The 23,419-nt window shown below is 41.5% G+C and overlaps 2 protein-coding genes across 2 annotated transcripts; both read right to left on the reverse strand.

Moving 5' to 3' along the window:
* Positions 1-601: 601 nt before the first annotated feature.
* Positions 602-1,812, reverse strand: PRR18 (proline rich 18). The gene has a single exon (XM_075036829.1). It carries the CDS (start codon positions 1,743-1,745, stop codon positions 903-905), a length of 843 nt encoding a protein of 280 aa, XP_074892930.1. The 5' UTR covers positions 1,746-1,812; the 3' UTR covers positions 602-902.
* A 2,274-nt stretch (positions 1,813-4,086) lies between these two features.
* Positions 4,087-23,419, reverse strand: SFT2D1 (SFT2 domain containing 1). The gene is made up of 8 exons (XM_075036111.1): positions 23,269-23,419; positions 17,096-17,182; positions 14,397-14,479; positions 11,371-11,452; positions 9,310-9,345; positions 8,488-8,546; positions 7,073-7,102; positions 4,087-4,794 (listed from the first exon to the last, which is right to left on the reverse strand). The coding sequence occupies exons 1-8, from the start codon at positions 23,329-23,331 to the stop codon at positions 4,755-4,757; spliced, it is 480 nt and encodes a 159-aa protein (XP_074892212.1). The 5' UTR covers positions 23,332-23,419; the 3' UTR covers positions 4,087-4,754.

The following is a 23,419-nucleotide window of genomic DNA, read 5'->3' on the forward strand; positions in this document are numbered from 1 at the left end:
AATTCCCAACGCGTGGTACTAAACTGTCTTTTACTCTGCTCAGTAAATTCAACTTAACACGTTCCTACACGCTCCAACGTTCACCTGCGAAGTGTTTACCACACCGCAGCAAACATTTCGGTCTGCCTCGTGTTCGGAGAAGCTGGCTAACACCGAGACGAGAGCCACCAGCCATTTTTATACCCTTGGCCCCTCCCGCCCCCTCCACGCCTCTCCCGGCCGGGGGTCGCGGACAAAGGCTGCAGCCGCTGCCCACCCACCCCCCCGGGCTGGGACGGGGCTGAGACCGCGTTGCCCCCGCACAGCCCCGGCCTCGCCTCTCCGCGGTCCCGGGAGCCACCACGGCACCGTGGCCGTGCCCCCCCCCCCCCCCCCCGTTCCCTTGCCCGCCGCCGCGCCGGTTCACCGAGGAACCCACCGGTTCAGCGCGTTGTTGGGAGCCGAGCGGGTGTGTGTGTGTGGGGGTGCCGGTACCCGCAGCCGCCCGAACCGGGCTAATACTTGCCCCGTCCGGGTGCTCGGCACGGCGAGCAGCCCGGCAGCCTTCCCCCGAGGACGCCTGGACGCGGAGCTCACCGAGGACGCTAAGGCTAGAGCAACGCAACGGCCGTTTATTGGAATAAATAAAAAGGAGCTTTTATGTACAAATATACAAAATCATCACGCGCATCTTACAAAGTAGTCGAGAGCCTTAAAAAAAGAACGGGGAGGGGAGGCAGGACGCCCACAGCCGGCCCCTCTCCCTCCCGCCGCCGCTCCTTTGTCCCTCGCCCCGGCGCCTTCCCGGGGACCGGCTCCGGGCCGAGGCCGAGCCCCCCCGCCGCCCCCCCGGGTCTCGGGGCAGAAGAGCCGCGGGGAGCGGCCGGTGCCGCCTCCTCCTCCCCGGGCGCCGCTCTGCCGGCTCAGAGGGTGCCCAGGTGCGGCAGCGTCTCCAGCCTGTCGGGGCGATCGCGGTCGCGGCCGGCCGCGCTCTCCACGCCGCGCAGCCACTCGGTGCACTTTCGCACCAGCCCTTCGTCCAGCGCGGCCCCCGCCGCCGCCTCCTCCTCCTCCTCCTCGTACTCCTCGTCGTCGTAGCGGTGCCTGTCGTTGAGCAGCGAGATCTTCAGCAGGGCGCGCAAATCGCCGCCGCCCGCCCGGCCTCCGCGCCGCGCCGGCCCCGGCCCCGCTCTGCCGCCGGGGGAAGGGGCGGGCTGCCCCCGCTGCCGCTCCAGGCTGCGGCGCTGCAGCACCCGCACGGCCTCCGGCGGCAGGCTCAGCGAGAACCGCGGCGCCGTCTCCCCCGCCGCCCCCCCCAGGCTCTCGCAGGAACGGCTGCCCGGCCCCGGCGCCCGCGGGCGGCCCCGCGGCTGCGGCGGGGCGGGCTGGGGCCGCGTCCCCCGCTCGGCCGGCGGCCTCCGAGGCGGCTGCCGCTGCAGGGAAGCGCAGGGCCAGGAGCTGGAGAGGGGACCCGGCCGCTCCGGGGGAGCCGCCCGCGCCTTCCTGGCCGCCTTCTCCTCCGCCGGCCGAGGCGCAGCCTTCTTGGGGGCCGCCGCCGGCGCCTTCTTGGGCTGCGCCCGGGCGGCCCCGGGGGAAGCGGCGGGCGCCGGCAGGATGGGTGGCAGGGAAGCGGCGCGGCCGGGAGCCCCCTCCGGCTCTTCGCTGCGGGCCCAGGCGGCCGCGCTACGCGGGGGAGCCCCGGGCAGGGCGGCGCATCTCCCCGCGGGCGGACACGGCCCCGCTGCGCGCCGGGGCTGCAGCCCCATGGCTAGAGGCGGCCGACGGCGGCGGCAGGGCGGGCTCCGCCTGCGCCGGCAGCCGCCGCTTTTGCCCCCCCCCAACCTCGATAACCCGCCCTCCTTCCCGCCCTTCGCCCGCCCCGGGAACAGCCTTCCGCGGGGCGGGGGTCCTCCCGGCGCTCCTCCGCCTTGCCGGGCCAGCCGTCCCGGTGGGGTCGGGTCCGCCGCCGTCCCCGGCCCGGAGCAGAGTCGAAGGGGGGGCACGGCGGGGCTCCTGCCCCCCCCCCCCCAGGGCTGGCAGGGTCTGAACTCCTCCCAAAGCCCTCAAGCGTCCACGGGCGAAGGGCTGGCCCTCACACCGTCTTCGAAACACAAACGGTAGTTCGAGCTCCTCGACTCCTGGACGTACCGGGAGTAAGGGCAGGCAGAGCCGACACGAGTGCCGTCAGCCACGCCGAGACCTAGAGCAGACTCGCACCTGCGTGAAATTCCAAAATGCACCAGCCACGCCGAGGACGAGAGCAGCCTGGCTTGGTAACGAAGGGCCTAGGCCAGAGAGCCTTCTTCCTAGCCTCAACACCTTCTGAGCAATGTGCTTTGCCTCAATCACAACGCTCCTGGTTGTTTGGTTTGGGGTTTTTTGAGGAGGAGGAAAGCAGTAATTTCCTAAAGTACCCTGAACACTAACAGAGGTTTAGAGAGGTTTCATGGGGTAGTCATAAGTAAGTATGTATTTCCTACAAGTCCAAGATTACTACCACTCCAAAATTTTGTCTTAAAAGTCATGGCATGTAACTGCTATAAATTTTCCTTCCAAGTACTCCTTTAATTAGGGTACCAGAATTTTATCAAAAGATGGGTAGGATATAAGCAAGCCACAGGCATAGAGATCGCCACATTTATGGTTTCACACTGTCATAAAAGGATATCGTACAATGAGATTGCATCAACTGTGAACTTTTGGAATATTCATACACAGCAAACAAAGATAGGATGCGAAGGAGCAAAAGATACCAACAAAAGAAGGCAGTGTGTGTGCTCTGTATGCAGAGAAAGAAAGTGAATCCTTAAATGTTCAGGAAAGAAAAACAAACAAGACAGCACATGATGTAACAGACCTAAGTGTATATAAAAGCATACCAGTACATGGAACTTTAGGACCTCAGTTCTCGAACCTGTTCTGTTGATCTAATACTAAGTGTTAACTCATGAGTGTTAACTTTGTTATTTACCATAGCACATAAAAAAAAAAACAAACAGCGGAATAACTAATACCATTCTAATTAAAGATGACAGTGATGGTGATTGTGTACTGGAACTAGTGGCTGATGGGCAAAGCCAATTCTGGAGCAAACAACTGCCCGGTCCTGAAGCACCGACTGGCGGGATGGGATCTCCCCGGTGCCAGTTACGGTCAGTGCCCCAACAGGAAAGAGCCACCAGGGAAGGGGCAGTGACAGTCATTTCCAGGATGACATCCATCACTACCTACACACATACTAGTTCATCCTCAATGCAAACTAAAAACTAAAAGAAACTAGAAATTCACACAGGGGTCCACCAGCACACCAGGTCTGATGGGCAGAGCTGGAGAGGCTGTCACGACACCAAGCAGTACTAACGAGCCCAAGAGCCTGCTGCTGCAGGGTCAGGACTACGTGGTCCCCCGTCACCTGCAGGAAGGATGTCTAGCTGGCAATTTATTGTTACTAATCAGTTAACAGGGGTGGCTTGGTTGGCAGTTTAGCTGCAAAACCACGCAGTCATCCTTTATCCAGCTTCCCCCAAAGGTGTTGCTCTTTTGTGCAACGCACACTGAGATTTAACAGGAATGTGCTGCAATTTGTCTCTTCAGCCTGAACCCCAAATACTACAAGACAGAGGCTTTTCCCCTTCCTGACACTGCAGCTCACATCTTTTCAAATCCATTCCCTCTTCTTCTATTTGTGGATCAGTGGGGGGAAAAAAAAAATATCCAAAACAACTGGGGTTTAGAACACAGATAATCAAGCACATGCATGCTAAAAGAACCTCCTGTAACATAGTATCACCCATCAAACGTTAAGGATTTAACTTTGCTCCTGAATAACTGAGTAACTCTTAGTTGCAAAAAACTAGAAATGGGAACATCTTATTGAAGCTAGGCAAAGTATTAGACTTCAATTTGTTATCGGTTTAAGTCAGAATGACCAGTTTGTCTGAATACTAACACAAAGAAGCTTTAAAGTCACTTCTGCAAATCTAATAACCAAATTTGGATATAGTCATATACATATCCCATTTTTTAATATATTTTCATATTTATTCAAGTGTAATGATGAAATTTTCAGCCCTGTATAGCAGATTCCTAAATAAAAAGTAGTTTAGACACCTTTAAAACTAATTTATTTCACAAATCTCATTTATACATTAGCCATAAGTTCTTTTAGTAAAAAGTATTTAAGTAGGAAAGAAAAAAAAATCATTTAAAATATAGCTTTTTAATAAAATCCAACAAGCTATAAAAAGACCTTTCACAGATTCTCATTAAGCTTTTTCCATAAGGCACATGTATAGGCATTTCAAAGGAGCAGTTAATTATAACTTACCAAATCTTTACAACGTTTATAAAACTCTGTCTTTGGAAATGCATACAGTAAATAATATACAAACATAAATGGCACATTGCGCATTTTAGACAGAACTGTAAATGAAATCTTTATGCATACTACCCAGACCTTAGTGGCCTGCCTCCACTGGGGAATAAACTGTGCTACTGGATGCAATGTAGTTTTAAGACTACTCTGCACAAAGTATTTAAATGTACTTTTTTGTTAAAAAAAGCCTAAAGGTTCCAGGATAAACACAAAGAGTTCACCCAATTTATTTTAAAAACTGTTTCTAGTACAGATTATTTAATCCCCCAAATGCAAGAGGCAAGGAAAATACTAAATTGTTACTGGGTATTTCATGAGTGGAAAAGTATAGTTTTCCGAACAAAATTCACAGAGGAATAAAAGTTGGCTTTTAAAGCATACAGTGGTTCCTGGTTTTAATTTACCCTAGACAGGACGAGAAGCATTTAATCACAGCGTCCCTTTAAAAAGAAAAGAAAAGAGTCAATTAAGATATTTGTTATTTTCTTTACATACACACCAACCATTATGTATTTAAAATTAAGAATACTACATAAAGACAAAAATCAATAGTTTATCAAACGGCATCTTAACAGCCATCGTTATGTTGAGTACATCTACAGCACCAGCTAAAGCAAAGGCTCAAGCCCATTCTGAAGCTCAGGTCTGCCCATATTGTCCAAGTCTTCCACACTGTTTACACTCAAGCACATGCTAAAATGCAGACATAGTGTTAAAAATTGTTCTGCAGCACACTTGGTGGCTTAGCAAAGGTCAAAGCCTTATTTCGCAAAGGCTGGCCAGCAAGGGCAGGGCTGAGGAGCATGCCAAATCCAGACAATCAGCAAAGAGTCCAAGACACATTGGAGTTAGACCATCATGTCGCCCGAAAAAACCACCCAGGCTGAAGGGTTTAAAGTGCATGTACTAACAGTGCAGGATGAAGGGTTCGCTCAGCCTTAACGTTTGAAAGATCTGAAGGGGTCCGTTTCTTTAACTGACAATAAATAAACTGGTTTCTGACTATTCTGCTTACATCGCTCACTTCAGTCGTCTTTATTTTTCATTTTCTCAAAAATGTAACAACTTAAAGGAGTGGAATTTGTATGCTGTTGTTAGTCAATTGGAAAAAATGAAGAAGAATACTATCATGACTCTTTAAGGTCATTGTATGTATGGGGTTTTTTGTTGTTTGGGGTTTTTTTGTTGTTATTGTTGCATAGGTTTGGGGTGGGGTTTTTGCCATGCCAGCAGGAGAGCCACCATTATTTAAAAAACACCCAACCCCACAAACAAGTAAATTGTTGTTAAGAGTAAACAAGAGAGTGAAATCAAGTAATGAAAATATTGTTGAAATCAAGACAAATGTATACTTTAAACAAGTTACATAATCCTGTTCTCTGGCACTTAACATGGTTTAGATTACTATTTCCCTAAGAAAGGCAGCCTGTACAAGAAAATTATGATAGCATTCCACATAAACAAATAATAATCCCTAAAGTAATCACTGTATTACTAAAAGCAGCCTGTGTAAAATTCAGTTCTTTGGCTCATACGACCTAATAAACAAATGAAAAGAAAGAAATTAAGTGATGCATATAACCTAATGTTTTTCTGACCAAAACTTGGAAGTACTGTTGGTAGGGAAGAAAAGACCAGTGACTAGCAGGTCAACTTGTTTTCTGTGCATAGCAGAACATTTAAAAAAAAAAAAAAAAAGAGAGGAGGGGAAAAAAAAAAAAAAAAAAAAAGGAATGACCCTACTGAGATTGCCACATGGCCACAGGAACTATAAGAATTCAGAATACTACTTTTGACTGCGTTAGCTTGAGATGTCAAAAATAGTAAGATGACAATTTGAAGCCTGAGTTCAGTTAAAGTGTTTAATCCATTGTAATTATCAACTACTATCTTTAAAAAATATATACATACATGGCTTAATCCTCCCTACATCAAATCCGAAGCTTTAAAAAAAAATAAAAATCCATAGTACAGATCTTTCAGCAAAGTTACAGAAACACTACAGAAGATATCAGATGAAAGCGATAGACAATACTTTGTATTCATTCCCCCCCCCCCCACTTTCACTGCAGAAAACCTCATTAAGTAGACATGGAAGCACTTCATTTTTTTAAAAACACACTGCTGAAAGACCAATCTGGATTTTATGTGAAACATTACAGAAAAAATAGATTTTTCTGTTTGTTTACTTGCATGTGGTTTTCACTATGCGTTTGGCTAGCTTTCGTTCCCCTTTTGTACACACAAGAGCGCAAAGAAAGAGAGAAGCTTGCCAAAACGAAAATTAACATGAAGCACTGCCTTTGCCTCTCCTAAAAATGATGGAGGAATTCAGAAGTAGACTTAGCAGCTGAAACTATGCTTGTTTCTTTGCTTTTAACTAAAGCCTCAGATCCATAAGTTATTTTTAATGTAAGTACTAGAAAAGTCACTATTGCATCAATGCATTTTTAAATCACTAGAGAATTTAAACAAAAATTCAATTTATTTTCAGAAATGAAAACCAGAATGAAATTTAACAAAGTGAACTACTATGCACTTTACTTGTATTTAAAGCTTATCTTAAGCATTACTGTGAGTTCAGCTATGTCATTTTCTAAAAATTAAAAGGAAGAAGGACATGTTTTTTCACATACTGAATTTAAGGACTCTTTTCCCCCCTCCCTAGCATAAAGATAACTGACTTTTGTTAAGATGGAAGTAATTATGCAGACTCACCTTGCAAAAGGAATATATGAGAGACTATACCTGAAAAAGAGAGGAAAAGAGTATATTCAACAGAATGTTCACGTCTCTTCTAGAACCCAATTATTTCACTTCAGTCCAGCATTAATAAAAGCAACCTGTTGTAACAAAACTTTTAAGATTACCTGCTCAATTCAATGCTTACCTGAGAAAAGACGACATGCTTGGACAAGAACTAAACATACTGCCAAGGATTTCCTGGTTTGTTTTTTCATTTTTTCTTTTTTTTTTAAATATCATTTGTAACTTCTATTGTACATAAACTTAAAAAAGCAGATTTACTATCACCAGTTTCAAAAGGAATGGAGATTTCTGGGAAAACTGTATTCTTCCAAGATGATATAGACAACTTTTTCCAGTTTAAAAGACAATATACATTACTATGCAAATACAGATCTAATATTATTTATGTAACTCTAAATACAGATATATGCTGTAGTAGGAATAATATGCCATAATTGTGACACTCAAACAGCTGATAATTCTATTATCCTCTGAAACTTGCTTCTCACAAGCCTCCAGGCTATGTTTTGTTCTCATGCCCAGCCTGATCAAGCTCTAGGACACTTAACAAATGTGAAGCTGTCTGCTGTAAACATGTAGAACACAGGCTGAGTTAGCAATGTTCCCTCTGTCTAGTACCAAGCATTTATCTGGACCCAGCACAATGCCCAACAGTCCCTGTCCTGAACAAATGGTTATTTGCCCTCAGATCCAAGTTCAGTATAGACTGTGTGTATTCAGGGCAAGTTCAAACAAGAATTGTGGTCACCTTGGATGAGCTAGGAGTTAGTACCTGGGACAAGGAAACTAAGTATGTTCAGTTGTATCTCCATGGAGAAAGCAGTAACTTCCAAAACTTCTGCCAGGCTGCAAGTAACTCATCTAACTGTGCTCCCACATTCCCAAACATAGCCCTTGAGCACATCTGGATGGTCATCATAGTACCCGCTGCACTGAATTTACCCTCTCACATCCATCCACTCTTTACCCAGTGCTGCTGAATATTCTTGTGGCAGGACACACCCTATGAAAATGTTATTTAGTTTCTTCAACTTCAAAAATGAAAATTTAGTTAGAACTCAAAAGCAGGGCATATGAATATACAGTTACTTTCACAACAGAGAAAAGGCATGACAATTTTTTTGCATATAGATTCCTTTCATAATGCCTCAAATAAGTTCACATATTGCAGAATATACTTAAAATTACCATTTTTGCAAGACGACTGCATATAGATTTTGCTGAAGTTATACAACCTAGCTTACAGAAACAGATTGAGGCTAGCATTTGGGCACGCTTATGTTATGTGAAGCATATATATATAGGTTTATAATCATGTGGGTGTAGGAGTAAGGAGAAATTAAAATGAATTTTAAGAACCTTACCAGGTCATTGCCAAGAACTGCAATATGCAGAATAACAACGCCAAACCTTTTTTGTTCCACTAAGTAAAACCAAAGAAAATATTGCAAGTTAGTTCACTTTGCACCAGTCTACACTGCAAACAATTGCAACAGCCTGCTCAGCCAAAAATTTAGTTAACTGACAATGCCTAAATTTCCTTGTCTTAACTTAATTTGCTACTCCTTTCCACTCTAACAACTTTCCATTTACTTTATCTGTCGCTCCATTAGCATCCTGCTAAGGAAACCTTCTCTAGCTTTGAAAACACTTAACAGCATCAATGCTAACACTTTCACTTTCGTTCACAATACTGTACTTCTGCAAATATAGAAGTTCACTTCAGCTACATATTTACTTCTATGGAACACAACTACAGCCAGTTTTTCAATTGAGATGCCTGAAGGTACTTGCTCTGTCTCTCTTCCTTTGTCTTAATCAGTTTAGTATTCTGTACCTGTGGTTTCTAAACATCACTACATATTCTCTGACATAAGTACACATCATTAAGATGAAAGTTTATTTTAACTCGCTTTTCTTAGTTCTTAGTCCAGAGGCCTGCAGACTGAACCTGATGCTCTAGATTTTGTATTCTCATCTACATCACACACAGGTGGAAGAATGCATTTGCTTTGTAGCCAGCAGGCTCATCACTCCACCTAAGCTCAACTGCAGTTGAAAACACAAATACCACACACACAAGCTCATCTTTCCTCTACAATTGAACTGTATGTTAAAGCTGTAATACAATTAATAAACTAACCAAGCTCGATTGCTCTTTAGAGGAACAAAGTATTCTCACTTACCCAGAATACAGCACACAGAGTCAATACTAGGAAAAGCTGGGGAGAGATGAAAGGGAAGACAAAAATAGAAAAGAATGAATACTCAAATACACAACAAAGCAAAAACAGCATCTCTTTCCATGTTTTCAATGTGTAATCAGCATTTTCAGAATTGACTTAGGAAACAAGCAGGGCCAAAGGCTGTCACATAGTGACTATATGCTGAACTCCAGGTAAAGTGGTGTTTTCCAAAGTACAGTGCGATGTGCTCCATGGCCGGAAGGGCTGAGACAAGCCGTAGAAGAAAGAGGAGGCAGGAACTAACTTCAGGAACCATGATGAGTATAACCAGGTCTGTGTAGTCTTACATGTCACATCTATTAAGAGATGGGCTTAGCTGATAAAGCTTGCTTGAAAGTAACCAAGTAGTCTGGGAACTGCTGTTCTATTATTTCAGTACATAGTATAATTTTGGATCTAGTATTCATAACATCAACATCTGACAAGAAAGGTACATGCATCACCATGAAAATCCAATTATTAAAAACACCCATTCACAATTACGGTATTTGGCAAACACAGGCTCTGCTTCTTCTGCCAATGTTTTTTCATCTTCCCACAGTAATGAAGAGCCCACTAGGGAGCAGTTGCTTCATACACAGTGAAAAAGCTCACATGAAGATTTATTCAAGCTACTTAGACAGCTTTGATGGAACATTACAATGATCAGGTTTCCTATGCCAAATTAATCACACCATTTGTGCAAGCAACACTTTGAACTTTTCCACTAAATCTCACCTGGCTCCCTCCATTTGTCATTACACATCGTAGAAAATGGAATTAAACTAAAATAGTTTTCACTGAAAAAAAAAAATTGTTGGTGTTTTATTGAAAGAAATAAAAATAACAGACTTTCTTGAAATTCTCCAAACATATTTGTGACTCCTGGGTTGCCTACACTTCTAGCTTGTGTTAGGATGGGGAAGAAAACAGTCAAATACATAAAAAGTTTTCTAAACTTCAGAATTTTACCATTTCTTCTCTGTATTACTGAAATTTTCCATCTGAACAGTCTTAGCTCTCATCCAATGTTCCTATTTCCTATTAGATGACATCTTTCATTCTGTTTTTTCCTAACCTTGTTGGTAGCTTCTCTGCACAGGTAGGTAGGTAGGTCGGTCTGTGATGTTTTTTCTACTCTCTATTCTCCTTCCTTTTCTGACATGTCTTGTTTCCACAGCCGTGAAAGTAAGTTGGGTGGGGTTTTTTTTGTCACCATGTCTGAGCACAGTGGATGATAGGATAACAGAGCGAATAATTTTTGGGCCGGCTGTTTTAGTGTCTGGCTTAGGCCCTCAGTTTGACCAAAAAAAGCCCACAGCTGTAAAGTGTTGGAGAACTCATGCTCAGCAAACAGACACTAGAGAATTGGAGATAATCTTGGACATTTTTACTGAAAACCTATGAAACATAACTTCCCTAGGACTTGTAACCTGGTACGATTTGAAAGAGGTGGCAAAAAGTCACGTCTTTAACAAAGCTCAGAGTCCAAGAAAGGATCAAGTCACTTCTCCAAAAGATGTGGGCAAATGTGAGATACTCAAATGAGATTACAACTTCCAGACTGGGGAGAGAAACTAATTTTCTCCATTGCTTTGAAAGTGATGAACCACTAAGCTATACAAACAGAACTGCAGCCAACAAACAACTGCCAGACTTGGTGACCATTGACTTTTTACAGTAGCTGAAGTGTCTCTTTTTAGCCTGGTTCTTGAAGAAATTGTTTTAGAAAACAAATTAAAAACAATCAACCTAATATTAGCATTTAGTAAGAAATATTTAGTAGAGAACATTTTAATCCAAATGATTAATTAAAAAAAATCATAAAAGCAACAAAAACACAAGCTCATAGAAAGGAGTTAGATTAGCTCTGTGTATCATAAAGATTATCAGCTTGACTACTATTACTCAGTACAAAGAAGAGTTGGACTAAGAAATAACCTCCCTTAGTAAAGCCTCAGATTTAGCTTTGAGGCTAAAGGAAAACTTTTTAGCAAAAGGAAGTAAAGACAGTGTATTTACCAGCATCACAACTGTAGCTATTAATCTTTTTGGCTCAAACATTGCTTTCAGTTGCTTCAGTGGCCCCATCAGGAAACATGTACTAATAAGAGAGAAAAAACAAAACAAATGTTAAATCACTTTCAAGTAAATCTTTGCAAAAGACAACAGGTAATTAGTTTTCCAACAGTTAGATGAGTACAAAGGCTTTAAAAAAGGCATTTCAGTGTTTAGCAACAGAGACCCACCAGAATGAAAGGTGAATGCTCCATGAATTTAGACCCAGAAACAGCTTACGTATTGTGTCACCCGTGGTCATGAAATTCTTTCCAAAACATTACCACTTATAGCAGAGGGTTGTCAAGTTGAAGTCTAGTGAATTTCATGTTGAGGCTGTTCTAAGAACTGACTTGCAAAAAGAATTCAAAGAATACAAAGACCAAAATTCTGTACAAAATTTGTTTAAGAATAAACTTCTTACCCAGGCAGCGTGCAAGTTGCTACAATCAGTATTACAGGGAAGCTCTAACTCTGCCCAAACTCAGAAAGCAAAAAAAGAAGGAAAAATTTCAGTAGTTTGTACTAAATCCTCCTGCTTTCTTCTACTCTTAGTCTTGAAGGGAGAATGAAAACCATCAGCAATGCTGTGCTGTACCTGTTCTTGTAAAGAAATGAGATGTGAACCAAGAATTCACAACTGTAGGAGTAATTATCTGGCTTCAAATATTCTGAGACAAGTCTCTTCCTTCCCTGTCATTGAAGCCATTCTGCTTTGTAGAAAATATTTAGTGAGAGAGTGAGAATGCCTGTAACCTTGTGGTGGTCTGAATGCTTTACTACAGAGTAGGAAACCTAGTTTAACTCCTATTCTAGTTAATATTTATTTATATGAAATGAAATAATCAAGAGCAGGGAAGAGTTTGGTAGAGCTCCCCCTTGAAACCAGTCATAAGCCTGGTGAAGCACACATCTTCTAAGACAGAAGAAATATGGGAATCCATGCCCCAAGCAGTAAACTAAATCCATGATCTCCCACACCCAGATGTTCCCCTACCAGCAACTTTGTGTACATAGCTCCTTCTTTTCACTTGGTTTTTCTTCTTCAAGTTGTGTAGACAGACCTCAAAAGTCCATATTAAATGGAAAAAAAAGTTTTCTCAATTCAAAAGACAAAAATGTTTTAAATTCACTGCAATCCAAACTAACTTTTTCTTAGTATTTTTTAATCTTGGCTGCTGGGCCATAAAATTAAATTAAGAAAAGAAGAGACCTGAAGAACTAGAATAAAAAATTAGTTAGCTAGTCGAAGGACAGGGATGATGAAAATATGGTGGTAAAAATGAGGGAGGTTCAGGCCACATAAAACAGGCAGAAAAAACACAGAAAGCAAAAATGCATTGATGCTAGCCTGATTAGCATTGAAGGACAGACAATAGAAGAGCTTCTCCAGAGATGTGAGGGAATCCATAGGGAGCAGAAAGGCTGGAAAAAATCTAGAGGTCCTCCACTGACACAGGATAGTTCTTATATACAACACATTCTGTAGAAGATATACCCATCATCCCAGAGAAAAATCAAGTAAGTATCATTGTTTTCATGTTTGTGGCTAGAAAATCATAGTAAAAAAACAGGCTAGACAGGACTATTTAGTAAGAGTGGTAACTGCAGTTGATTTAAATACAGACTTGCAAACAAGCCTGAAAAAGTTTAAATCTCTTTGTCAAGTTGGGACTTTATTGTCATTTCCTACTGGTCTTAGAACACAGTTGCCTATTGTTTCTGTCTAAAAGGACTACTGAAGGGGAAGGGGGCCTCTTCTCATTTTAGTTGGAGTCCAGACTAAAGTTTTTCAGAATTCTCCTAAAAGAAATACCAGTCTGTAAAAGCTTTCCTCTTAGTTCACTGACAATTAGACTTGATTAGAACCAAGTTTCTAAAATGCTAATTTAATTTGAAGCAGTGAAAACACACCCAATATACTAGGTAAAAGAACGAACCAACCAACCAAAAACCCAAAAAACCAACAACAAAGAATAAGGAATAAGGGAGAGAAAGGGAAATATTCAGTTTTGCCTTCCTCCAATACTAACTTGTTGTCTTGTTTTAGTACAAGATGGAATAGTTATACAAATGAGACTCAATTCCAGTATAAACACTTTTGTCCCCTAACAAATTTGTTGAGGAAAAGCAGCACACCATCCCATTTCTCAAATGTTAATGTCACATTGCCTGAGTTTTAACTCTTGAGTCAAGGCATTGTTAATCTGTTAAGTGACTTGACTAAAGTCAGAGTCCATGGAAGTCAAGACCAGACTCCACGAGTATTGAGTCTCATGACCACACTTTAACTATGCTAAGATAGTAAGAGAAGGAGGACAAACAGAAACTGAAAATACTTTATGGACATGAAGCTGTTTCTTACATGTCTTTCAAACAGTGAAAAAAGAGCTTTAGATCCTAGGAGGTCCCTTCTGCAAATCTTTAAGACTATGGGGAATACTGCGAAGAACCAAGCACAGAGTTTAAAAATACACTGTGAACAGTTTTTAGATTCTGCCTGGCCTTACAGTCAAAATGAGGATTTCCTGAACCTCTCCTTTTTCAGACAGTTTTCCTAGAAATAGGATGATCTCTCTGTTAAAAGCAAGAAGCTCCTTCCAGTAGCAACGCATCCACACAGTGGGCAGACTACCAGTTTGCCCCTGAAGCTGAGGTACCTCTGTACCAGGCAGAAGGACTTAGCTGTAAAAAGTACAAAACATTCAGCCAGTAATTTGTTATTTATACTTCAGATAGCAGTTGTGATGTGTCTACAAAACAATCACGTAAGGCATCACAAAGACGGAATAACAAGTCAATAACAGATATTCACTAATTATTAATCTTAAAACGGTACGACAAACAAGATTTTATGTTATTAACATTTCAACACAAAAACAATGTTGTTTATACACAACATAAATAGACAGCATTTTAGAGTAAAAGCAAATGTAAATGTAGATGAAAAGGAGGGTACTTTTCTAATAACAATAATTAAGAAATCGTACCTGGCTAATGCAGCAATATTCCCCAGGGTGTAAAACAGTGCAAAAAGTTTGATGCCCTTTGGAAGCCACAGCAATGCCGTTCCCTATAAAATAGGTTATTTGTATGTTTTTAATTAACTAATTCAATTTATTTAGATTTTATAGTCTATAAATCTATTTTCAGTCTATGAAGAGTATCATAGCAGAGTATACAGTTCTCAGATTTGTAGTAGTCAATGTTCAGCATACTTCTGTTGCCACCTACTGGCAAAATAATGTACTGATTGACTATATTTTGCAATATTTTTACAACTAGGCAATGTTTATTTATATTGTTTATTTGTACTGTTTATATTCTATTTATGACACTTTCAGTTTTGTGACAATACCCCACTACACACTGTACACCTCTGCACACAAAGGAAAAAGTGCCATAAAGCCACACTAATATCTACCATCTCCTTTTTCCTCCAATGAACCATCTGGTCTTGCAATCTCGATACGCACTGAGACTGAATAGAAATATTTTAGAACTCTTACTTCCAGACATCTCTTATTTCCACTAAACACAAGAAAATCCAAAGCCTTCTGCTGATCACAGTTCCTATGATGATCAGGAAAAAATGGAGCGTAAACTAGAAGCAAAATATGTTTTTTAGTTTGGTTTTTTAACTTTTTTTTTCTTTTTTTTTTTTTAAGGTGCGATGCGGACACTATGTCCTGCCAGAAAAAAAAAAAAAAAAAAAGCAACTATATTCCATGCAATTGCAATTTCAGTGGGGATCTGTGCTGTCAGTTTGCAGAGACCATAGCACAAGCAACCATTGAAAGCTGCAAGAGAAGAGTGTAAAGGAAAGCCTATGGACACTTCGCAAAGACTGGATTAAAGAAAAAACACCACCTGCAATTTTGGCTAGCCAAGAACACAATAACTCTACCAAAAGGTCCATAACCTGAAGCAGAAGGTGGTGGAGTTGCCAGCTCTCAGCATCATGTGGCAAAGCTTAGCTAGGGAGCTGCCTCCAAACTCTCCAACATACAAGGTCCACAAAAATACTAGCAGACTTTTGACTCTCATCTATCAAGCTCAAGATAACTCAAGGAAACTTTAGGAAACTAAGATCCTAAAGCCTTTTATCTGTTGTTTCATAGTTTCACATCATGTGATAAAGAAGAGGCACAAAGATTAAACACCAAAAAAATACAAGCAAAATGAGTGATTTTAACCTGTCCAGAAATAGGTGTTAAAGCACAAACGCAGTATGTACTAAAATCTGTGATTATGCTGGTTAAATATTACTTGCAAAAAAAAGGGGGGGGCCGTCAAGCAGATAATGCTTAAGCAACCCTAAAAAAGGGATATTCCAACCCAATTCTGAGCTCCCTCCGTAGAACTTGCCCCTTCTCCAACACACGCATCTGGCCAGAGTTTGTGTCACTGTACTTGGCATAAATATCAATATGAAGAATACTACTCTCCAGTTCCTTTATTGAGCTGATTACCACTTAAATAAGACCTCTCATAGGTAAGACCAGCAATTGTTCTGGTTTACCTCTGGGTCTCTTAACAAACTGCAAGTTTTGATAAAGAATCAGAAACTTCCATGTGCAGGAGAATCCAGCAAGGAGCCATCGCTAAGCAAATGCCTCAAACAATCAAGAGGTTGTTCCTCATTACATTAATGACAGGAATTATTACCGAACCCAGAAACTAATGCACACAGGACAAGTTTCTCCATCCTACTACCAGAATGCATTATGAGTCAAGACAATCTGCCTGATAGTCTCCACAAAAACTGCAAATGTCATCTACACACATTAGCCAAAGGCTGCTGACTAGCTCGCATCAGAAGTCATGCTCTGTGAAGAACCAACATCGTACTTCATCATGGAAAAACAAACAAACAAAAAACCCCAGACAGACAGACAAAACCAGCAGTCTGGATACTTCCCCACTGTTATTTCGGCTGCTTCTGGGACTTTGCATACAGATGAAGAACTGCTTTGTACTGCAAGTTACCTGTGTCAGATTTTGATAGGCCAAATCCATTAACAGATCTCAACTTTCAACTGCAGGCTTGAGCCTCCTGCCAACACCTCAAGTTCAAGAATGAACAAATGATTTGCTGGCTGTAAGATCAGTAGGAGTGCAGCAGGTTTTTAAAGTTGTCAACATGCTACCACAGTCATCACCTATTGATTTGTGAGTGTGACAGGTTACACTTGTGGTTTCTTCAGCCTTTAAAAACCTTTCAAGCTTCCCCCTCCTTTCCCCCTCTTATTGGAGAGAATAAAAATAAGATGGGTACACAGTGAACAACAGCAAAATTTCTTTCCTAGTACACCAGTCACAAATCTAAATAAAAAATATAGCATATTTTGTCAGTGTTCAAACCTTTCAGAAAGAAATTTTATTAGGCTACAATAAAAATGCTCTTTGCTGTGAATGGAAGAAAGATGGTCAAAAATCGTAATTTACAGAACAGCCCCTACATGCTAATTATATATTTAATGTCCAGTTAGATTTATGGATACCAAATTTAGGATACAGGTTAAAGCAAACACAGAATTACATATAAAGTATGAATATGAACAAGGTTTGGCTTATTTTGCTGTGCATTTGTGCATGCGGGTTATATTCAGCATTGTTGCCTGTTTAAAAAAAAAAAAAAAAGGCAGAGCTAGCTAAATAAGCCAAAAACCAACCAAACTTTACTTACAAGAATAGAACACACAACGCCAGCAACAAAACATATGGCAAACCATCTGACACGAGTACCAAAGCTGAGTGTTGATGCATCAAGGACCTTAATAGGAGGAGAGGGAAAAAAAAAAAGATAGATATTACAAACCCAGTTTTGAACAATCTAAAGGACATTTTTTTCTTTACTATTGCAGTCTTTAATTTTAGACAAAATAATTTTTTAGCCAGGAACAATTATTTCACCTTGCTTAACAGCTGCTTGCATATTAATTGCTTCAGTTTAAGGAATTATATTAGAAATCTGGTAACGTATTTCCAGAACAAACAAACAAGACAAAACTTCTGAAGGTATATCCTGGCACTCAAGCAATCCTGCTCCACTTTCAAACAGACTTTCTTTTCACCATACAATTACAATTGAAAATTCTCACAGTTGCACCAAAGCAGAAGACTGAATGGACCTTCTAGCAATTTGCAGATCAACATACCTATTTGTGCAGCACTGCACGTTCCTATAGACGTTACTACCTTTTCCTGTTACTAGACAGAATCCATTGTACATATTAGTACAAGTATCCACTGCAGGCATTACGATTCCACTTCAGTTACAACTCCTTACAGGGTGAAGGTGCAGGCAGATTACCAGAGCTTGTCTCATCCAACAGCTAACTTGCTGAAAGGCATCATTTTACTTCCTGCGTCTCCTGTGTGACTCCAGAACCTGCAAGACCCCCTCAATGAGCTGAGCTAGCTGACAGAGCTCACCAAGCGGGAACAGAACCAGTGTTCCTCTTGCTCTGATGACTTAGTCCTGTGCTGGACTAATGAGCCAAATCAGCTCAGCAAGATGTCAGCAAAGTGGCAGGGCTGATCTAAGGAAAGAGGCCCGGCCACATAGCTGGCAGAAGAACAGCCCCTTTCAGCAGAAGTGACTTGTTAGATACACTCACCTCACCTTCTCCACCCATGCTGTAAGAACAATGTATTTCAGCTTACTCCAGGCCACTAAAATTAAAGATACTTCTATTCTAAACCGGTCTATTAAGTGAAGTGTTGCTTCAGCTTATGTCAGATGACTACAAAAAGCTAACTTTCCTATTTATTTAGATGACACAAGTAAACTTGTCCTCTTGTTACCTAGTCTACAGATATTTTCAATCAAGTATTATTAACCAAATACACAAGTTAGGGCTTCCTCAACCAATGAGTTTGATGTTTCTCCTACTCTCTTGAGAAATTTCTCTTTCAGGTAGTGGTAAGTGAATGAATGAAATCTGGTTACTGCTTAGAATGATTTCACATCTGTACAAATGAAGAATCCATCTCTAGTTTAATAAAAAAAGGGCCACATAGAAGAACACATTTATGCACTGTGATGAATCAGCATCTGAATATCTGTTAACAAGGAATAGCTTGGACTACTTATAAAAAAATTACCTTATTTATTCAAAGTATTTAATTTGATTATTTACTTAAGAAGGGGCAGTGGAATACTAAAAATTATCTTTTACACTTGCATACTGTCTTAGCAGACACAAAGTTGGAATACAGTATTGTTCTGAATTTTCTTTCCCCTTCTCTCTGTTCAGCAGTTAAGACAGAACTTCCCAAAGGTTAGAAGACAGCTTACCTTGTTAGGTCGAACTCCTTATCCTTATGTTTGCATTGAAGAAATAGACAAAAACAGTAACTGAAAGATGGTTTAGTATTTGAAAGCATATTTGATAATCATATACCTGAATGTGTATACATGTAAGAAGTGCAGGAAGAGCTGGTAGGACATAACTGAAGATGCCCATTTGAATCATGCTTTTAGTTACACCTATTCATGCAACTAATCGCATGTACACACACAAGCACACAAAAAAAAAAAAAAAGAGAGAGAAAAAAAAAGAAGAGAGTAAAAACCCTTTCCACCCCTGCTCAGAAATGAAGTGCGGATGGGCCAATACTATCAGTACACCCAAGATGCACATTTCAGACTGCCTAGAAAACAGGGAAATGATGAAGGTAAATCATTTCTTCAGGTGTATCAGGCACATTGCTGCCACTTAACTGCTATTCTACCTCTAGTCTTAATATCTGGTGGTGTTCCTGAAACAACAGGAAATTTCATTTTTCACAGAAATTTGAAAATAGCTTTATCTTCATTTAAACCCCGGACAGTTATTAGGTGGAAAAAATACTAACACCATAAATAAGTGAACCAGACAGAGGCTCGGAACAAAAAACGCCACAAGATTTAAAATACGATTTTAAAACTAGTTTAATACATCTTATGGATTTAATTTTTAAAAACTTAGATTGACAATATGTGCACATGAACTGCAGGAAGATAAGCTGTAGCATGAGGGCTGCCAGAGCACCACAACATAGCATTCTCTGTAATAATAAAACTAAATGAATTAATTGGCATTAAAATGAAGGCTGATCCTCCAACCATTCCTGATGCCATCACCATCTGTATTATCAAGCTGAACCTAGTTAATGCAATGTTTAAAATCCTGAAACTGGGGATATATCTGGTAATGCATTTTCTTAGTCCCTGATACCTAATACTTTTTAAGTTTCATGGAAGCATTGGAACTGGTTACCTTTCAGAGATGTCTGTTTCACCCCTGTAGTGAAGCACCTTGCTGCAAAAGTTGAGTAACAGGTACATAGTTCAACTACTTAAACCACAGACTTCAGCTTGTGCTAAAATGCCAGGTTGCAATCTATAAAAGTTGAGGACCTGACACAGTGCCTGCATATTCTGCTGTATGTGCTGCAGGAGCAGTAATTTCTAAAAGAGGGGCTGTGAGACACCCTGAAGTAACAGCTTAGTTTCTTACACCTACACTCAGAGGCTATGAACCAGAACCCTAAGAAGAAGTTATTAAATCTAAGCTGCCTAAGCAACAAAAGCAGGAAACAACGTAAGGGTGATTAGGACTTTTTTTTATTGTCTGACATCAGCCAAACAGCTAATCCTAGATTTCAGATAAAAAGAGCTGCTGGCATTACACTCTATGACATTTGCATTAGCGAAAGCTTTTACTTAGAAGACTGAAAAAATTGCCATGCAAATTCCACATCTGGGGAAAGATTCATATGGAGAACTGTGCAGCGGTGGCGGCAAGGGAGTTCCTGTAAAACATACCCTTCTTGCTATACTGCCTACCAGCTTGTTTCTAAGCAATAGAAAGAAAACAGAAACAGAAACCAACAAATAGCTATAGAAAACTAAGGGTTTCTAAGCTTTAATGCCAAATTCCTGGGCAAAAAAGATTTTTATTCGCAGGATATTCCAAGAAAATATTACATCAAAGAAATGACGAAAACATCCAGAAATCAAGAGGAAACCCTAAGTGGAAACTGGAATCCGGAAGGCAGACTTCCTGAAACATAAGGAACAGTCTTTCAATGGTCTAATACACAAGTTGCAAGGAACTAGCAACTGATAACGCTGTCTACTGAATAGCTTGCTATGGACACCCAGTAAGTCATATGAATGATAATCTGCAAGGCTGCCTTTGATCAAAAATATTTCTTGTGGTTTAGAAGATCTAGCTAGGCTCCTCTCATACATTAATTACCTTATAATAGTTTTCCATGTGGGCAAACAACAACAACAAAAAAATAGAAGCACTTTCTTTTACAGATCTTAAGAAAGATTCTAGAAGTTAACCATTGCATCTTTTCTTGACAGTACATTTAAGAATATGCAAGTAATGGAGAAAACTCAATTTTAAAGAAATGTTGAGTATATTTACAGAATTGAGCTCCTAAGCAATATATCAAACACCATGTCAATCGACAACTATCACGAAATGACAGCCAGATAATAAGCCGATGTGTCAGACTGATTATATACTAGTTTTGATGTTGATAAAACTAAACAGCATAATGCTGCCCTGACAACATCGTTACACTGGTATACTTAAAATTTATTATTGATTTTTTTTGGTAACAAATTCCTTTAATGCTTTTTTTTTAATTTATATTTAGAATTGTTGAACTAATTACAGCAAAAAGTAATGGTCATATGAAGAGTTTAGAAAGTACAGAAAGACTTCATTGAATCATCACACAATTGTCTTACTATATACTTTTCTACTTTACTTAACAGGAATTACTGCTGACTTCATGGTAATGTTTCTGCAAAAATCAAGGAGCAGAATACAGAGACCTCTATGAACACGAACCGTATGATGGCTATTACACAACTATCAGCTATTTCAAAGAGAGGGCAATTGTTTTTAACCAAGCACATGACTCAGTTCCAGAAAGGTCATTTAAAACAGTTGAAGATTTTACACACAAAATGCACAACCTTATATTTTCTTTCACAACCTTACCTCTTAAAAAATGTTCTTCTCTGCATGGGTACACATACTTTTTTGCTCTATTGCACACACTTTAAAAATAGTCAACACCATCCAGCTGCAAAGCTATAGCTTTAGTGAATCTCACGTATGAATTTCCTGACTAAAAAGAGGCTCGATTTCCAGTGTTCTAGAAGTACACTGCTACTTTGAGAGAAGCCTACAGCAGAGATATTGCCTGACCTATACACTTGAGTTTTTCTTCACTGGGTATTTATTTACTTTAAAGAAGATCTTTCTGGTTCATATTCTCAGCATGAAGCTCCTTTGCACTATGCCAAAGACATATTTATATGTTTTCTTCTACCATGTACAGGATAGGCTTTAAATATGGGCAGACTTTTCCTATTTAAAGTCTTCTCCGGCTATAACAACATCTTTACATGCAACAGTCAATCATATATAGCTTAGTTACTGACGTTTAACAAATAACACATTTGTAGCTCAGTTCTCTCCTTCTCAGGATATACACCTCAAACATAAAAGCATGAAATACTTAAGCATTTATCTATTGATTGCTGCCTTAAAACAATCATCACAGCGTCAAGTAAAGGACAACTCTGTGTCACTGTCACGTGTCTCATGTGAAACGTGCCTGGGGATGGCAGATTAATTAATTCCCTTGGAACTGAACTAAGATTAAGAGAAATGTAAGTATTTCTTTGATAATCTTGAAATAAGATCAGAAGGCGAAGCATCCCTCCCAAATGCTGGCAGCCAGTTCTGGTGTGAAAGGGCTGCACTGCTTCCAGAATCAGTCCGGTGTGGATACAATTTAGCTGCTTTACTGTGGCAGAGGCCAAGTTCATAAACCTTGAAGACCAGCAGCAGCTCCGTGGAAAGACAAGTAAAGCGTATCAGCAGTAAGCTGCTGGAACTAACATTATGCCACAGACACCAACTATACTCAGGCTGTGCTGGTTCCCCAAGGTTTATTAGTTGCAGCTCAGATCTGGGCTGCTCTATGTTCCAGACTCCCCCACCACACTCCAGCATCCTGTAGCACACAGTATCAAGATATTCCATGATGTGGGGCACTTTGACCTGCAGTCACACCAATTAAAAGGAAACTGATGGTATAAATGGTTCTTTAGAAGTACGCCCAGGTTTGCTGCAACCTAGAAGTTAAGTCTTATTAATGTATGGCATTCAAATGCAGTAGCAAAACCCAAAACTGACGATGAGAAAGACAGTGAGGAGGAAACAGAAAAATTAAATTGTACTTGAGGAGTATGGGGCAAAAAAGGAACTTCAGCACAATACACACTAAACGATCTCTGTCTAGAGAAAGTCCTTCTTTGCTTTTGCAAATTCAAGGGCATAAGGAAACGGAGGAGCAAGTTAGATGTTGTTTAACTGATCACCAAGTACCAGGGCCACGCAGGAGGAAGAGTCCGCGCAGGACCAGGAGACCCTGCTAACCCGAAGCGGGACGCGGAAAACAAAACCAAAGGACCCCAAACCACCGACACACCGAAGAGCTGCTCCGCGCACCGACAATTCGCCAAAACTCTCACTCCCGGGCAGGGCCTGCTGCCCACAAACCTCCTCCTCCTCCGGCGCAGGCAGCAAACTCTCCTCTCTTCTCCGCCTCCCCGTCCCTCCCGCTTACCGGCCGGGGCGGGGGGACACGGCGGGGAGGGAGCGGGGGGAACACGGCGGGGAGGGAGCGGGGGGAACACGGCGGGGAGGGAGCGGGGGGAACACGGCGGCGCCTGAGGCCGCGGACACCGGTGCGGGCCTGTGGCGAGGAGCCTTCGGCCCCCAGCAAGCCGCCGGTGCGGGGAGGGGGAAGGAAGAAGGGGTCCCGGCCGGGCGGTACCTGAGCCGTCAGTCCCTGCTCCTCGTCGTCCTGCCCGGTCAGCACCCGCCGCAGCTTCTCCATGCCCTGGCTGGGGCTGGGCCGGACCAGACCGGGCCGGGCCGGGCCGCACCGGACGAGAAGGGAACGGTCCCACCGGAAGTGACGCGCC

This window comes from Buteo buteo, chromosome 9 (assembly GCF_964188355.1).
Source record: "Buteo buteo chromosome 9, bButBut1.hap1.1, whole genome shotgun sequence".
In the NCBI taxonomy this organism is placed as follows: domain Eukaryota; kingdom Metazoa; phylum Chordata; class Aves; order Accipitriformes; family Accipitridae; genus Buteo; species Buteo buteo.

Excerpts from the sequence above, each read along its gene's own strand:
- SFT2D1 (XM_075036111.1), bottom strand. The coding sequence starts at position 23,331 with ATGGAGAAGCTGCGGCGGGTGCTGACCGGGCAGGACGACGAGGAGCAG. Across the intron at positions 11,453-14,396 it reads AATATTGCTGCATTAGCCAG|TACATGTTTCCTGATGGGGC; the intron begins GTACGATTTCTT and ends CTCTCTTATTAG. Across the intron at positions 4,795-7,072 it reads TCATATATTCCTTTTGCAAG|GGACGCTGTGATTAAATGCT; the intron begins GTGAGTCTGCAT and ends TTCTTTTTAAAG.
- PRR18 (XM_075036829.1), bottom strand. The coding sequence starts at position 1,745 with ATGGGGCTGCAGCCCCGGCGCGCAGCGGGGCCGTGTCCGCCCGCGGGG.